This window comes from Syngnathoides biaculeatus, chromosome 8 (assembly GCF_019802595.1).
Source record: "Syngnathoides biaculeatus isolate LvHL_M chromosome 8, ASM1980259v1, whole genome shotgun sequence".
Taxonomy (NCBI): Eukaryota; Metazoa; Chordata; class Actinopteri; order Syngnathiformes; family Syngnathidae; genus Syngnathoides; species Syngnathoides biaculeatus.
The window spans coordinates 22,650,630-22,668,748 of record NC_084647.1 but is presented as its reverse complement, the minus strand read 5'-3'; the positions used below and the strand labels follow the sequence as shown (position 1 = coordinate 22,668,748).

The 18,119-nt window shown below is 43.2% G+C and overlaps 1 protein-coding gene across 6 annotated transcripts; it reads right to left on the bottom strand.

Annotated features, from left to right (window-relative positions):
* Positions 1-419: 419 nt before the first annotated feature.
* Positions 420-18,097, bottom strand: dyrk1ab (dual-specificity tyrosine-(Y)-phosphorylation regulated kinase 1A, b). Of its 6 annotated transcripts, none has more exons than XM_061827031.1 (13): positions 11,930-12,198; positions 11,367-11,496; positions 10,044-10,105; positions 8,525-8,721; positions 8,302-8,394; positions 8,016-8,204; positions 7,714-7,861; positions 7,336-7,622; positions 7,103-7,249; positions 5,601-5,741; positions 5,222-5,525; positions 5,010-5,134; positions 420-3,278 (listed from the first exon to the last, which is right to left on the bottom strand). In XM_061827031.1, the coding sequence occupies exons 3-13, from the start codon at positions 10,069-10,071 to the stop codon at positions 2,691-2,693; spliced, it is 2,247 nt and encodes a 748-aa protein (XP_061683015.1). In that variant the 5' UTR covers positions 10,072-10,105; positions 11,367-11,496; positions 11,930-12,198; the 3' UTR covers positions 420-2,690. The 6 variants fall into 6 exon arrangements, with proteins under 6 accessions (XP_061683015.1, XP_061683016.1, XP_061683014.1 ...); XM_061827032.1 differs by having other exon boundaries at positions 11,367-11,492; XM_061827030.1 differs by having other exon boundaries at positions 11,367-12,198.
* Between the last annotated feature and the right edge of the window lie 22 nt (positions 18,098-18,119).

The window sequence follows — 18,119 nt, the reverse complement described above, 5'->3', positions numbered from 1 at the left end:
TTTTTTTAAATTCACCAACCATGTGCTTCTCATAGAACCAAAAAAAGTAAGGTTTGTGATGTACATGCACTTACAATATACCCTGTGAAAATTATTAAGGTTTGAAGATCTAGCGTTCCCTGTTTGATTCAAACCCTACCTCATAGTGTTGTCCTGATGCAGTCAAGTTTTTGCCACTAAGAAAAAAACAGGAGTTCCTGCCCCAATGAATGGTCATCCAATTTGACAAACATAATCAACATACCAGCAGGAGCAAGGTAGTGAGTTCTATACTTCCTTTATTAAAAAAATATAAATATATACATAAATTCTATTTCAACTATTAAAAAGGGGCTGCATTTCATGACAACTGCTCTAAATAAGAGGTCAATCAGCATGATCAGAAATATAGGCGCACACTTACGAGTCACTGCAGTCAATTTTTTTGTCTTTTTCCACTTTATTTTTGGAATGTTTAGTACCAGTATGAGCGCCGGCGATCAAAACGGCCGGCCGACGCGTCTAAAGATCTCAAATTCGGCGAGGGTGTGAACAAAAATGATTGCAAATTTGCAATTAACCTTGACATCCAGATAAAAACCCCCCGTTCGCGATATAGGTAGCTTTACATTGGTGTTTAATGGGAGCGTGATTCGGCGAATGGATCGTTCCTTCCAAAATGACAACAGTATGATAGACGCGTGCGTGTTTGTGTACGGCCTGTCGTCCATCTTGACAGGTGGCCGCGGGCAGGTTGTCTCCTCTCTAATTTCAAAGCTGGTCAAAATGAGCAAACAGAAGGAGGAAAAAGCACTTCAAAATCCCTGATGTAAAAAAAAAAAAAAAATAAAAAAATAAAATAAAGTAATTTTTTTAGGACATGCGCCTGTCTAGGCAGAAAACGCATTGGCGGGCTTCCCTTTGAACAAGACAACAATCAAGGGGGGCGGGGGGGTGCGCCCTTCGCCAACTACAACATCATATACCATTCAACACAAATTATCCAAGCCAAGTTGACCAAATGTACGAAAGGCAGCAAAAACCCTTTGAAATAGTATGTAGGATGGAGCAAAAGAAAAGAAAAAAAGATGCCAACACAAATATCGAACGCATTAGTCTCCTTTTTTTTGTAGCTTTTTTTTTTCTTTTAAACCACCATCAGCTTCTATCTTGCTACTCCGGAGCCTGCAGAGTAACTACCAAATTTTCTAAACATAGCGACATTTTTTTTGTTTTAAATCTTATCTTTAAATGACTCCCAAAAGAATCTACCAATTAATATGGAAACAGGTTTTGGTAAAAGGTGGTAAACGAATGTAGCCAAGAGTGTACACAATAATAACCTGAACAACGCTCTCCAGTTTTGCTTTATGTCGACGCTTCGGTTAAGATCTCGTCAACGCGTGGTGAACTGCTACATTATTGGTTACAGACACCTAATATGCTATAAAACAACCGCTTTGGTATAAAAACATATCCAAAGGGAAAATAAATTCTTGTAAAATTCACAGCATAATTTGAGGACAAAAAAAGGCAGTCATTTAACTTTTTTTTTTCTTCAGTTTCCATGTTTGTTGGGATGGAGAGACTTGTGCAGGTGGTTCTGATGTGGAACTACATGCAAAAAAAAAAAAAAAAGGAGAAAATGCTTTAAAAAAAGGGGGGAGGGTCAACTCTGGGATAAGTTCTTTCCACTGCAAAAAGCCTTAACCGGTGACTAAGATTTTTTTTTTTTTCTTTTCAAGGAAGTCATGTTTAGGAGGTTGTTGTGTACAATAAGACCCTGTTATGTGGGGCCCTGCTGAAGAAATCTGTCTAGAAAGGCCTCAAATTACCACTTATTTAGCTTTTTTTCCTTCTAAAATGTTTTCAAGAATTAAGGGCTGTCTAGAGAGAAAAATAGAGAAAAGCCATCTTAATTCAAAATGAAAATGTCCAGCTCAATCCCCAGTCCAAGTCCATGAGTCATAAGGCCAAAGGGTTATCTAGAACCAGCCACCGACTGTATTCCTTCCGCTGCTCTCGTGTCGTCGCAGCTCACACCACGATATTTTGGGGGTGGGGTGGGGGGGCATCTTGGCACGAGGGGCCGAAGCCTCCCTCTCCTCTGACCCACTCGGCGTCTATATCCATTTGTATTCGCCCGGCCAGCACACGCTTATAGGGAACTCCGCTGTCATGTCAAGTTACACAACACTCACTGAGCCACCGACAAGAAATATCACCGCAAAAAAAAACACTCTCCCTCCCTCGTCAGGCTACAGGATTTACAAGCAGCTTTTTTTGTGTGACATTTTGCTCGAGGGGGTGAGAGAGGGGGGGGGCAAAAATAATGACAAACCAGTGGAACAGTAATGTCAGGCAAGCATTTTGTGGCCTAAACTTTGCTGTGAAATGCTCCTTTTGCCACATAATACCATAAGGTGGTGAAATGGTAAAATGGATGTCTCAATCTGACTATGGTTATTCCGCAGTATTTGTGCCTAATGGTTTCAAAAGAAAAAAAATGGATGACAATTACATATATACTTCTTCTTAACAAAGGTTTTTTTTTTGTTTTTTTTTTTCCTCTGTAGTAGCGGTTCAGTGATATCTCCCTTCTGACATGAGCAGCTTTGATTCTCAACACACCTTGTAGTAGAAAAACACCACCTTAAAAATGACGCACGGGTGGGGGGGGTAGGAGGAACACAGCCAAAATGTCAGCGCAGTCACGAGCTGGCCATGGAACTCTGCTGCACACATACTCCAGTCATTGGAGACTCCTCCCGGTCCATGCCCTGCCTCATGCTCAGGTGGCCCTCCGCTAGGTAGTGGCCAGGACCTGTGTTCGTGCCCATGGAGAAAGCAGGGTGCGCCGCCATACCGGTCTCCTGCCGCGGGTTCGAGAAGGCACCTAGCCCCATGCTCAGCCCACCGTTCTGACCAAAGTCGAGCGCTCCGGCGGGCAAATGGCGGAGCTGGTAGGCCTGGTTGCCATGGTTCCCAGTGGAAGAGGAAGATGTTGAGGAAGAGGAGGCAGAGGAAGACAGGGAGGTCATAGACAGATGGCCGTGGACCACCTCCATGGAGTCCTGGGTCGACGAACTGTGCGTCGGGGAGGTGTAGTGACGCGGGCGCGGCCGTGTGGCCATCATGGGCCCGTGGTGGTGATGAGCGTGTGAGTGGGGATGCAGGGCCTTCGGGTGCTGGGGGGGGACGTGGAAGGTGGTCTCCTGGACTGGGTGGGTCTCGCCGGTGACAGACTCCGGTACGACGCCGCCTCCCCACACCAGCGGAGGTGGGTAAGGCTGTCGAGCCTGCTGACAAAAAACAACGGTTGACGGCGTCACCTAATATTCTTTTGAAAAATGTTTCGAATTTCATTTGGTCCAAAAGCAAGCTTGTGTATCAATTTTCCCCATTAAAAGGAAGTCAAAATCTGTTCCAGCCTCCATCCAAAACACATCCATTGCATGTAAAGAAATCAACACTTTTTATGGAGTTCAGTACTGTAGACTTATTGGTTAGCTCACCTGCCTCACAGTTCTGAGGACCAGGGTTCAAATGCGGGCCCCGCCTCTGTGGAGTTTGCATGTTTCCCCTGTGCCTGCTTTCTCCGGCCACATCCCGAAAACATATATTAAATGGAGACTCTAAATTGCCCATGGGTGTGATTGTGATTGCGAATGCTTGTTTGTTGTTTATGTGCCTTGTGAAGGCTGGCGACCAGTTCAGGGTGCACCTTACCTCTTACCCGAAGATAGCTGGGATAGGCTCCAGCACTCTCACGACCCTCGGGGTCCGTGAGGATAAGTGGTTCAGAAAATGAATGGATGATAAATTACTGTATGTATGAACTTCATTTTGGAGGCGACCAGTCTTCCCTCAAACATCTTCAGTCTGTTCAAAATGTTGCTACTCACCTCTAACTGGAACACCCAATAGGGAGCACGCACATTATAGCATCCCTCCACTGACAGGCTGTGCCTTTTAGAGTTCATTTTAAGGTTCTGCTATTTGTTTTCAAATATCAAAATGGTCTCGCCCAGGCTTATCTCTGTGAGCAGTTCTATCATTACATGGACTCAGATCAGCTTCTTCTAGACATCAAAGTCCAAGCGGAAGCTCATAGGGGATAGGGATTTGCCTGTCGCTGGTCCCATACTATGGAATGATGTCCTTGGTGCACATTAGACAAGCCCCTTTGTTATCCATTTGTAAAACCTGCCTCAAAATGCATTCGACTCTTCGGAGTTCAACCCAACATGAGATTTGAGACATTTATTTATTCATTTATTAAAACTCTTATTTTGTTTTATTTGAAACTTGTTTTAAACTCATTATCTTTAAATTATCCATCCATTCATTTTCTGAGCCACAGGAGTGCCGGAGCTTATACCAGATATCTTGAGGCAAGGTACACCCTGAACTGGTTGCCAGCTAATTACAGGGCACATAGAAACAAACATTTGGACTCACAATCACAGCATAGGGCAATTTAGTCTCCACTTAATGCATATTTTGGGGATGTGGGAAGAAACCAGAGTGCCCGGAGAAAACCCACACAGGCCCACGTTTGAACCCTGGTCCTCAGAACTGTGAGGCAGACGCTTTAACCAATTACCCACTGTTTGACTGCTCTTTATATAATGTTATATTCAATTGTCTTATGTTTCATGCTCAATTTTGTATCCATGTGCGCTCTCAATGAGGAGGTATTATAGCATTCATGTATTGGACGTGTACACTTCAGGGGAGTAACTTCAGGAGATGCATTCATTCTTTGCATGTGTTTTTACGTTGTATTTGTTTGACTGTTTTCCCTGGTTCCCGATTCACTATTTAGCCGAGTGTGCATCAGCGACTGTGGTTCTCCTTGTCCACCTTTTAGGGCATTACAGTAGCTCAATTGCTGAGTTTGTTTTTAACCTGACTCACTTGATTCCTAAAATTGTCTTCACTACACAAAGTAAAAAAAAAAAAAAAAAAAAATCAGAGTACCACTGTAAAAATAAATAAATACAAAAGACAGGAATTTGGTGTATGACCTGTGGGCAGAGGCTGTCTCCATCAATGGCTGGCATGGCGGTGCCAAAATGCCCTCCACTGTGTAAGTGGTGATGGGTAGGGTCTGATCTCGCTCTGCCACTGGTACTTGTTCCAGAAGAGCCTCCTACAGAAGTCATCATGACAGTTAATGTGGTGCCTTTTTACCACATGCTCTTCAATTTCAAAGCATTTATTCTCTACAGTCACATACCTGAACTAGAGGAGGTGCTGGAGGTGGTTCCTGAAGACTGGGACTGCTCCAAGGCGGGACTGGTTGACACACTGCTGCTCGTATTGGTCCCCTCATCTGCCGTCTTCTTGAAGAAGCTGTGCTGCAGGGCATAGTAGGGCTGGATGCGGCTCTTGGGGTCATAGTCCAGCATTCGCAGGATCAGATCCTTGAACTTCAAGTAGTCGGCGACAGCGTGGCCAGACTCGCCCGCCCGCCGGCCACCCGGACCCCCGGTCTCCACACCCAAGATGGAGTGGAGCTTCCGTGAAGCTGGAGGTTTATACTGTGAGGCAAAGCAACAAAGTTACTTCTATTCTTTTTGCGAGCTTAAGAAGCTCATTCAAGAGAGTGGCCTCACCCTTTTGCCATCTTTGGTCTTTTTAACACTCCATGTACCATCTGAAAGCTTCTCAAAGAACTTCCTGGCTTTTGGGGCTAGGTCCATTATGTGATTGGGTGGGATGCCAAGAACCTCCACTATTTTGTTCATCTGGTCCACCTGAGAAAGATATCAACAATTTGGTTCAAACACCTCACGACAGGCTAGGATAACTTGCATGTGTGTATACTGTTTTTTTGATGTTTGAGTTTTAATCATTTTAATGGCATACCTGATTAAAAGCTCTCACCACGGGTCAGAGGTTCCCCCACCCTTGTTTTATATAATGTATGCGAGTAAAAAAAACAAAAAACATCACCAAAAGGTGCCTTTGAGACTTCAATATTTCACTCCAAAAAGTTGAGATTTGTCATTGAACCTCGTGTTCATTGTATAAGTACATTCTCTTTAGTTGGAAATGGATATGGCTGAAGTTCCCACACTTATTATTTTTTTTTTTATTAATTACAAGCAGCCAACATATGTGCAAACAGCAAGCTGTGAGCTTGCTGACAAGGTGTTGATTTTTGGCAAAGTAACACTTAAAAAGCAGAATGACATTCACTTTGTAACATGATTAAGGTGATGTGTGCTTTTTAAAAAAATATGTCAAACTTTTTTTTTTTTTTTTTTTAAATCAATTGATATCTTTGACAGACTGGATATTTTAAGCTTGAGAACATTCATCTAACCATAAAAAAATTCTGTTAGAAGTGTAATGGCAATTGTGAAAGTAGCCACTGTTTCAGCCTACATCGAAGAAAAACAAAATACTGGCTGTAATGTCGAAGAAAACAAAAGGGAAATATCAAACAATGACAGGATAGACAGGAATTTCCAGGACACATGCAAAATGTTTAATATGATTATCATTCATCCATCCATCCATCCATTTTTTTGAGGCGCTTATCCTCAAAAGGGCCGCGGGAGTGGTGGAGCCTATCCCAGCTGTTATCAGCCAGGAGGCAGGGTACACCTTGAACTGGCTGCCACGGCACATGGAGACAGACAACAGTCGCACTCACAATCACACCTGGGGGCAATTTAGACTCTCCAATTAATACATGTTTTTGGGGGAAACCAGAGTGCCGGGAGAAAACCCACTCAAGCACGGGGAGAACATGCAAACTCCACACATGGGGACCGGGATTTGAACCGCGGTCCTCAGAACTGTGAGGCCAATGTTCTACAGCTGCACCACCACTCCACCCAATATGATTAGTTTCATCCATCTATCCATCCATTTTCTTAGCCGCTGATCTTCACGAGGGTCGCGGGCGTGCTAGAGCCTACCCAAGCTGCCAACGGGCAGAAGGCAGGGTACACCCTGAACTGGTGATTAGTTTCATTATTCTGCTAATTTTTTGGGAGTAAATGAATGATTCTGATGGTGACACCAATGGTACTTTGTCACATCGATCAATGTCACAAATCCGCAGTGTGCAGTTGTAGACATACATTGACAATTGGCATACATATACCTCATTGGCTCCACTGAAGAGAGGCTCTCCTGTATGCATCTCCACCAAAATGCAACCCAATGACCACATGTCAATGGCCAGGTCGTAGGGCATTCCCAGAAGCACCTCTGGGGAGCGATAGAAGCGACTTTGGATATACTGGTATATCTGCAAGAAGACAATTCGGACTGTTCAATTATTTGGACACCTCACTCTAAATTAGCACATAGCTATGATATAAAGCATGAATGTACCCTTTGTCCCAGCTGGCACGAGCTGCCAAAGTCCACTATTTTGATGGCACTCCTCTTGGGGTTGCAGAGGAGGATGTTCTCGGGCTTCAGATCGCAGTGGATGATGCTGAGCTCGGGCGTGGCCAGGAAAAGCAGCGCCGTGCATAGCTGCTGGGCGAACTTCCGCGTGAGGTTGAGTGAAACACCGCGGAAGTTGGTATTTCGGAGCAAGTCGTACAGGTTATATGAAAGCATCTCAAACACGAGGCAGAGGTGGTTCCGAAACATGAAGTGACGCTTCAGGTGAACTGTGGGAGGAACCCAATTGTGTCCGTGTTAGTAAGGTAAACAACACTTTTTATTGTGTGAATGGACAAAATAGAAGAGCGTAGTGATTACCAATGTAGTATTTCATCTCGGTGTCGTGTTTGTTCATGAGCTCGAGGAGGCGCACTTCAATCTGGGCTTGATTGAGGAAAGCTCTCTTGTTCTTAATAATCTTAATTGCAACCCATTCTTGCTCTGCTCGGTCATATGCTTTCACAACCTAAGTGTGTGAAGCGGATGACATTCAATGGTCGGCTTAAGTTTGACTTCCATGGCAACAGTTAAAATATTAAAAATAGTTCATGACCCATGCTTAGGTAACACATACACAACATTAAATACTGTACAATAACATATTCCACAACGGTATCTACCTGTCCAAACGATCCTTTTCCTATCAAGGAATCAATCTCATATCGGTCCATCCACTTCTCCCCATTCTTGACGATGTAGTCATAGTTATCATCGTCATAGCCATCATTGAAGACCTTCCTTTCTTTTTTGTGACTGGAGTCTTCGCCCTGACCCTGTTGGTGCCGCCGCTTCTTTTTTGCATAATACACCTGGAGCGACAAATGGAAATAAAAGTTTAGAAAAAAAACGTGAGTCAACTACAGATATTTGATATTCATGTCATTGTGTTAGAATGTTCTCACTGACCTCATTGATGTGTTTGTATGTTTTGATAAGGTCAATGGAGAGCTTCCTCAGGGGAGCTGAAGTTGGGTCACGAAAGCACTGGGGCATGTGCCTCTGAAGTGTCAAAAGTGTTACATAACAAATCATGAATGACACATTTGTCCTCTTGTCAACAATTCAAACACCGGTGAAATCAAACGGCTTCTTAATGCAACTTGGTGAGCATCGGATGTCTCTTGTCTACCTGATTGGCAGTGAGCTGTGTCGTCTGGTCGCTGTACGGTAAAACCGAAACAGATTGGTCAGTGCTTGGCTGGTGGCGCTCACTGTACTGCTGGTGCGTATGGGGCATTGGAGCAGCCATCTGAAGACCAGCAGTGTGTAAAGAAAAAGAGGGCGCAAGCCGGACAGACGAAGGTTTGCATGCTGAAGTCTCTCCTCCTGCAAGACATTAGCACCTTTGCTTGAGTCTCAGCGCCAGCAAGCTATACGATCAAAACAAAGAGACCAATCATGACAATGTGTCATTATAACCCACAGTAGTAATTTACTTTTGACACCTTATAAAGAACAATATTTCCTCCATAAACAGAGTAACTATTTGCTTGTCTAAAAGGCAAGAGAAAATCATAACATATTGTACAATTGGAAAATTGTGGACAAATGTATACAAACCTTTATTTACGTGTATTGAAAGCAGTTCAGTACAAATAAAGTGCCAATGTGCTCACAAAATGGGAGGAGGACAACGGCACCAAAATAGAATGTATGCCACACGATTAACACTTTGTACTTAAACCATAAAAATAAATGAGTAAATCAAACCCTATTGATTGTATGAGTAATACAGTATGTGTGAAGAAAAAGGTGCACAGGAAGAGGCTTCAGAGTAAAAAAGGGGTGAAAAGAACAGCCCGGTATACTGTACAGTGAATCATCCTTCATTTTAAGGCAGAAGGAATGAAAAAAAATATGAAATAGCATGTTGAGCTATCAGTATCTCTCAGCACACAACACAATTCACCAGCGCAACACAGTAACCACTATTCAGAATCCCAGCAACAGCACCTAATTAGCATAGCCTATCACCACAGAGATACAGCGTGATTTGGCAAGCCCATCAACGCACAGGCCAATCACAACGCAGTATGCAAATAGCCTACTTTTGTTGCCAGGGCAGACCGGCTCCCATTTTCCAATGAGAAAACAAGAAATAAACAAGAAATCAAATTGAACTTTGGCACACTTAGATGACGCTTTCGACAGGAGAGGCTGACGGTAAAATAGCTGCACAGCCCAAAAAGCTGCACTCGGTCCGTGCGAGAGGGGAAGAAAGCTGACCCAGCTCTGGAGCGCCACAAAATACACGGCCGCGCTGACAGCAAGCAAGAAAAGGCGACGGACGGCAAGACGAGAGAGCACAGGCAAAAGGCTGTATTTAAAGGAACACACAAAGTGTAACACAAGATGCCTTTTGCTGCACTGAGAAATACACACATGAAGGTCTTTGTTGGGGTCAATTTAAATATACTTTTTTTTTTAAATATACACCAAATAATTGGACGTGTTTTTCCTTCATATTGCAGCTGTCAAACATCTCATTTTATCACCTGAAGGACCAAAAGTTAAACTGCAATGCATCTTTGTCTCACATTGCGTGATGCACATTTGGAGAAGAGCACAGCGACAATGGGGAACTGAAGTTTCACCGCTTCCCATTCTATAGAAGAGGATATAGAGAAATATAAACAGCCACCTCTAACCTGGATGCATCTTGGGCAAAAATGTCATATCATCCCGGCAGGAGAGTCCAGCAGACAACCAACTATATGGAATAAAAGCACATTATTGTCACTGTCGTTTGTGGGTTTAAACTGTTTTTAAGAATGGCAAAGTGGACTGTGGGTTGTATGGAGGGTTTCCTGCCATACCTTGAAGTTGAATTTAAACTTTAAAAAGTCTGCCTTTGGAAATAGGCATGATCTACTGAAGTCTGCAAAGTAGTTAAGATTTTGTTGTCCCTTTTGTCAACAGATCAGGTAAGGTGAGACGTTATTCCACAATCAGATTGATTTTAACACCACCCTTCCTGTCAATAACAGCACACACTCGCCAGCAGATGACATTTTTTTTTAAATATTGTAATTATATGGTTCAGGACTGCCTGCATCTGAACAGTTCCTTCTCTGGCTCAGCAACCAAGAGAGGCCTTGAATCTGCACAAAATATAGAGGCTAGCTTGCAATATTAGTGGCCTATCGCGTTTAATCAATATTAAACCCATCAGATTGCATTACAAAACCTTAAATCGGACAAAAAATATCCATCTATCCATGTAATAACGACCGCGGCCATGGAAGCTGTGGGTAGCGGTGTACTTACAGACGATGGAACAGATCTCACCATGGCTGGAAATGATTAGAACGCATATTCAGTGCTATTCCGGTCCCCCGTGAACGCATTTCGAGATGAACTTCTCCTTTGCTGAGACCAAAAAAGAGCGAGCGCACATCTGTAGATCCGACCCGTCTATCCATCCAGCTGTGGTGAAGGGAACGCTTTGGCTAGTGACGCTTTGCTCAATTGAGCCAGCGGGTTGTTGGGGCCCACTCAGCTGGTTCGTCAACAAGTCAACGTTAACCATTAGCCAAGGGCTTCGATGAATTAGCTCACGGGCATTAGCAACATTGGGCTAGGCGAGATCCCCCCCCCCCCCACACACATGTAAATAATGTAAGTTAAGATTCAAATAGTGATGTGGCATTTTTACGGTTTTAGTCATACAATGATAGTGGAATACCGCAGGGTTAATGTTAGCGGTACCAGCATGACTCTCCACACACAGCCCCCCTCCCCTCCATTTTTTTAAGAACGGCATCGAAATGGAAAATAGTCCTCATTTGCCACCCTCCACTTCGACTTTCAGCCCCACAAATAGGTTAGCTTAACCCGCCATATATAGTGGTAGGGCTACCGTCCGCCAACTCCACAATCGATTTGGCTTTATACACACATACGCGATCTAGAAGGAGAAAGCTGCACCCCGTTTAAAAAGGGGGAAAAATATAAATGTAATAACCGCTTACCTCTGATGGCACGATCTTCATTTAAAGTCCAATAACCTGTATGATGAGGAAACTTATCCAGCTTGAGATTCTCCCCTCCCTTTGCACGGTTAGCGAGGAATGATCACGTTCAATCCGATCCGGCGTCTGTCTTCCGACCGGCAAACACGACAATTATTTGCCAGCCAACTCGAGTAAACTCTCCATTTGTCGACGGAGATCGACGTTACCATCAGCTGATGACTAGCAACATGCTAACGTTGACTAGCTCACCTAAGTTAGTAGCTAAGCTTAGCGAATGTGGCTAGTGCTAACTAGAGCTGTTAGTTGACAAAATGAACGTTAGCCACCTAGCTTCCCGGGCTAGCCTCGAGCTAACAATCGTTAGCCCCCGCCGCTAAATAAAGGCTACGTCAAAGCGATTTTTACGCAGTCTTTTGTCAAATTCGCGTCGACCTCCTGGAGCGGCGCGACGGCGAAGGTGGCTTCGGCGTGTTTTTGAACCCTAAACAGACGCCGCGTCCAACGCTAATTCGGCTTTGGAATTTTGTGTCAATTTTCACAAAATGGCGCGCGGTCCAAACCTGCGCAGTGAACCGGCCCGCTGGAGCACAGACGCCGCGGACAAGCCGACTTTCGTGGCGGCGCCGCCTAATTCTTTCGGGCACGTTAAAATGTCGGCCTCTTGAGCTTCTTCTCCCGGTCCATTAGACGCGTCTCATTATCCGAAAACGTCAAATGTACATCCACTGACAGCATTATTCCGGCGGGAAGGGAGAAACATTTGAAAAAAAAAAAGACTGAAGCTGGAAGGGGGAGGGAAAAAAAACCCTCCTGACAAAATGGCGATGCGCTCGCTTGTTGCCATGGCAACTGTCAATCAAAAAAAAAAAGAAATAAAGTGCCCGGATGCACCAAAATGACGACGAAAATGTAAGTGGGCAGAGAGGAGGGCACACACAAGCTAAAATGTATGATATTCCACTGATTATTTACATTACATTAATGATATTGATAGCCTATAAAAAATAAACCGATAAACGCCTTGAAAAATATTTTTGTAATGCTAAGAAAACTTTATGGCTATCAACTTGGATAAGACACGGCATATTACATTTGTATTTTTGTGTCACAAATAAAGTCAGAGAACTACGCACTATATATATAGTACATATCAATCTAACACGTTTGTCTACAAATGTATTGATATGTAATAAAGGCACCCTTTGTAAAACAACCTGAAAGTGTAACTCCCATGTTTTCTGTTGTATCTCATATAGTAATATGCAACAGGAACTTGAACGGCATTGCAATGTCACAGATGTAGCGGCCAGAAAAAAATGCCATGTCGTATCACATGAGCTTTTGAAACCAAAATAAACATTTCCTGGCATGAGGCAGATCCAGGCGGATGCTGCCAAGCCATACCAGTACAGTGTAACAGTATACTTTAGACATATTTTGTTTAACAATGAAACAACCGTGTACATTGGGCTATGTATAATATCATATGTACCTGTGTAGGCCTGTCACGTTAAGTTTTTTTTTTTTTTTTTTAAAGGATGAAATGCAGTATTTTCTCCCCAAAACAATCACGATAACTCATAATATTTGGTGCTTGAGACGAGTCCTTATCCTGTCAATCAAAGGTTATGTTTTCTGTAGTCAAGTACTGGCTGAATAACGTGTGCCACTGAGGTTGTGCTTAACTTCCCCGTGTATGTTAATTGAGTGAAACACACACAACAATTTGAAGCGAGGAGACGATATTTTAAATGAAGTTGCCGCCAGTTCTTTAGCTGCTTAGCTTGCTAGCTAGTTCGCTCATAGGCTAGTGACCGTTATAAAGAGTCAACTTTCTCATCAAGGTCAAGTATCATCCCTATAAACATTCTAAAATAGACATTGAAATGAAAAATACATATAACATTATTCACTTCAATGTCCATACGAAAAAATAAATATGAGAGGAGAGCGCGTCGTCATTCCGCAAAGTTGCGGAAGTGTCATTCGACATCCAAGTGGTCGCCATATTGGCTGTATCTCCTGTCCGTGACGTCACCCCGGACATTTGCCATTGAAAACACGCTGCGGCCCCTACTGTGGGAGACGAACACGCCCCTTCTGACACGGAAGATCTTTTCGAAGAAGAGAACATCTCACAATCGAGTGAAGTGTCTGGGGCAATATTACCATTTTGTTTCGAGCCATATTTAGATGATATGCGGATCACTTCGAACTAACAACAGACACCCAGACTCTATGTATGAGCAAGCCCGGCCGAAGCGGTGCTCGTCCGCGAGGCATGACGTGGAAGCCTACGCCGGCGAGCCTGACGCAGCACCCTACGCTGCCACAGAAGCCGTCCGAAGCGCACATCGACACATTTCGCACCCCATACATACGTTGTTACGTTATGAAAGGCAGATTACGTGGTCTGGCACAAGATATTCTTTTTTTTAGTAGCTGTGTAATCACCTACTTGTCATTTGGAACCCACGAAGCTCTTGTCTTTTGCACCCGTGCAATCAATTTTTCACGACAAGCCGGGTCTCTTGGAAACTTATGAAGGGTAAATCCATCCTCCCGAGTGTTCAAGCAATATCCAGCGATGCAACGAGGCTAACACGAAGGAACAACGAGCTATGTAAAACTAATAGAAACAAACAAGTCCGCTTGAGTGTGCTACTGCGTCCAACGTCACTTCCTGCTTCTTGTTGAATACAAATCCCTCAAGAGGATTTTCATGGCGGGAGTTACAAAAAGCCATGTAGGTCCAAATCATGTTTTGTGGTGAAAAAACGGATGGGTCCATACCGGCTGCCGTTTTTTCATTAATAACATACTAAAAATCATCCATTTCATGACACTTGACCTCGAAGTGTTTCTCTTGTGTGAGCTCGACACCCATTCAATGAACCTTCTAGTAGCTAAGGATACAACCATCCTACTTGTCGTTAGCTCCTTGTGTTAGCCCCACGTTTGCTCACCACAGCAATGAGAATTTATCTAGTCCAGAAAAGCTATTGTGTCCATTTTATATATGAAACGATAAGTCGATGTAGTTATTGTCGCGGCAGGCCTGTACCTGTGGCTATACAGCAAAGCGTGGAGAGTCTCTGTCAGCAAAATCTACAAGTGCATTCATTGAATGTTGGTGACCACATTGCCAAGTCTCAGATATCACCACGCTTTCTTTTATTCTTACTTGTTTCCTCCCTTTATATTATTATAACACAGCTACAGCGGGGAATTCTCTTCTTCCTTGAAGATTGTGCCATGTTTGTCTGTAGTCCAAGAAAAAAAAAAAAAAAAAATTCTGTGGAGCTTCAAAATGTTGTTCGTAAAAGACACATTTTTTCCATTGTTATGGGAGCAAGGGTCAAGCGTTTTGGTGTGCGGGTGGGAGTTACTATTTATTTTGCCATAAGTAAATAAATCTTTTCATTTTGCATCCTGTGTGGATTTTCTCCGGGTACTCCGGTTTCCCCCCATATCCCAAAAACATGTATGGCAGACTGATTGAGGACTGCAAATTGCCTGTAAATGTGTGTACAAGTGGTTGCTTGCATAAAAGTGCCCTGGGATTGGCTGGAAATCAGTTCAGGGTATACTCCCTCGCCCAAAGGTATCCGGGATAGCCTCCGGCACGCCTGCCGCCCTCGTGAGGATAAGTGGGATGGGAAATGGTGGACGGGTGTCATGTCATTATTCAAGCCACTTATCCTCACAAGGGTTGCAGGAAAGCTGGGGCCTATCCCAGCTAGCTTCAGGCGAAAGGTCGCCAGTCAGTCACAGGGCGATATCAACACCATCACTGAGTGGGAATCGATCCCAAGTTGACCGCACCAAATGCAGGCATGTGTACCACTACACCATCAGTGACTCGCTGGATGGGTGAATATTACAAATGTTTAAAAAGTAATACCGCCACCTTAGGGGTTAAAATACCTTCAAGATTCAATAAGATGAAATGCAATACGAGAAAAACACATTTTATCTAATTACCTAGAACTACAAACCATAATTCCAAAATACACTAGTCGTTATTGTGTCATGGTTGACCTTAAGTATGTCTTAATAAACTTCAACTTGGAAAAGCTCCCCTCTGCCACTGAAAGAGTACTGGGTAAGTTCCTTGAGCTGCCCACAGATTGGGATACTCGTATTTCAGACTGATCGGTGTCATGGAGGAAAGACAGCAGTTTTGTCTGGGAAGGTCAGGCAGGTTTTTCAGCTCTTTCACAATTTCAATATTACTCCAGCGTCCAGTGCAGTGAGAGAGTGGGCAAGGGGCAGTTTGAATCTGGCCCAGCAGAGGGCGCATTGTATTTGTCATAATTTAAAGGTACAGTACAGTATGGAGAGCTGACAGGGCTGGCACCCGCTCCCCCCACCACTCTCTCTTCGCATGCGTGTACACGCAAGTCAGCAGCTGGCTTTACGGTGGTCACCTTGTACAAGCAGTTTTGCCATTTTCTTGGGACGTCTTGTTCACCAGTAATTTATATATATATATATATATATATATATATATATATATATATATATATATATAGGCACGGTGAATGAGCTGTTAAAAGGGGTGGCTTTACAGTTCTGATGACTCAGGTTCGAGCCCGTCCTTGCCTGTGTGGAGTTGCATTTTCTCCCTGTGTCTGTGTGGGTTTTTTTCGGGTACTCCGGTTTTGTCCCGCATCCCAAAAACATACAACATTGATTGGCCGCTCTAAATTGCCCCTCTAGGTGTGATTGTGAGTGCGGCTGTTTGTCTCAATGTGCCCTGCAATTGGCTGGTTGACAGCTGGGATCGGCTCCAGCACTCCCATGACCCTTTTGAGCATCAGCGGCTCAGAAAATCGATGAATGTATATTTTGTGTATGTGCGTGTCATATTATATATAAGTGGCAAACTAACTGGTAGCATTATAACTATCAGCATGAACTTTAATCGTCAAAATTTGTACACACGCATTTACACACAAGCACTTTTTTTTTTGGACCGTAAATCACAAATGAAACAAAGTAAAATGCACTCATTCTTGCAAAAAAAGTACTATAACTTACAAGTTGCCATGTGCAAAAAAATTGTTGACCCCTCCCAAAAACCTTTTGAGGGGTATGATGGATTTATTTTTTTATATGCTTGTTTAAATGGCTTTCATATATGAACATCTGAATATTTACATTATTTGTAACAATGGATAGCCAATGACAAGTTACTGTATCTTTTTAATTTTTTTATGAATATATTTTCCATCTTATGTGTTAAATTTACTTCAAGTAAAGTCTGCACATTTACCTCTACCATTTTGAAATTGTTATAAAGAACTGAAAATGAATGGTTCCTTCTTCACGACTTCACTCAGAAATCAAAGTGTTACATTTCGAATTTTCCTTCCAGTTTGTAAACATCAGCGGACCTATATCACGTTTCCATATTTCAAACAAGAAATATCAAAGTACTTAAAATTATTGAAACATTTTCTCGATGAAATCTGCATAGCTCAATTAGGTCCTTGTAAGAACATTTCTGGTATTCCAGCACGGCCTCGTGCCATTCCAAAAATAGGTGCACGCCCAAAACAGACTGAAAAGCAGTGTTCTTGTGCCTTGTTTTCAAATGTCACTTGGATTGCGGTTTCTGTGTTTTTGGTGCTACGATACCGTGTTCCATACATTCCTCAACAAGCAAAGCATTTGCATCGGTGCTTTTGCTCCCCCATCAAAAAAAGTTACGAAAATCTCCACAACATAATTGCACCCCCCCCCCCATGATCCTCTCATAATGTTGAATGTCTTGGTTTAATTTCTAATGTGAATTACGATAGTTACCTCCATCTATAGGACCTTTGTTGGCCCAATCCTGAATCCCAATTACTTCCAGCTCCATATGAACTTGAATAATTTTTGAAACTCAATCACTTTTGTTTGAACGTTCCAAGTCCTCCCCCCCTCGAGCAAATTCCTTGTCCTTTCTGACTGAAGTACTACGTATATCCTTTATAATAAAATTTCCTCACGGTTTCTCCTGAAAGAAAAGTACATTTTGTTTCTCTCCCAAATTAGCAATAAAGTTCTTGAACTACTGTCCATTCACAATTATATTTCTTGAATTCCACTCGAGTAGGACGACTAGGGCCATTTGTGCATCTTCATTAAGAATGTCCTCGTTTCCCAAATCAACCGCGTCACGTCAAGGCATTTTCCAGTTTAATTGGGAATTTGTTGGAGCCTTTCATTTCGGTTCGTCATCTGTGCGGAACAGCAAATTCCATGTACCTTAAATAACAGAGAGTCCTTTTTTCCTCAGTGTCACATCAATGACATTTGTCTGTTTCTTTGATGTGAGGGTTCTGAGGGTTACTTTGTTCCCTTCCCGTTTCCTGAAAGCATTTTGGCTCCCTACGCATAGCTCACCCCTGGGAAATGGCGACTCTTTGCACCTCTTTTGCTTTCTTAGCAGCCTCGCGTCCACTGCGCTCCGTTCACGGCCACAACTGGCACCGTTCAGTCACATTTTCCACCTTCTCCACCACATCTCGGTTTTCCCCTGCGTCCCGCTACTACACGTCCCCGTGTGGTCGCTTCTCCATAACACTTTTTCGAGGCCCAGCGGTGACGATGTTGCGACTCTTCAGAACCTCCTCCAAACCATTTTTTCTCAAATAAAAAAACATTTATTAGTGTTTTTTTTTATTCTTCTTCTCATTAAACATTGACACCTGACCCGGTTGTAAAACGCAGGCCGAGGAGAGCGGTGATGCAACTGTC

Excerpts from the sequence above, each read along its gene's own strand:
- dyrk1ab (XM_061827030.1), bottom strand. The coding sequence starts at position 10,071 with ATGACATTTTTGCCCAAGATGCATCCAG. Across the intron at positions 7,623-7,713 it reads CGAGATGAAATACTACATTG|TTCACCTGAAGCGTCACTTC; the intron begins GTAATCACTACG and ends TTCCTCCCACAG. Across the intron at positions 5,742-7,102 it reads TCTTCAGTGGAGCCAATGAG|GTGGACCAGATGAACAAAAT; the intron begins GTATATGTATGC and ends TATCTTTCTCAG.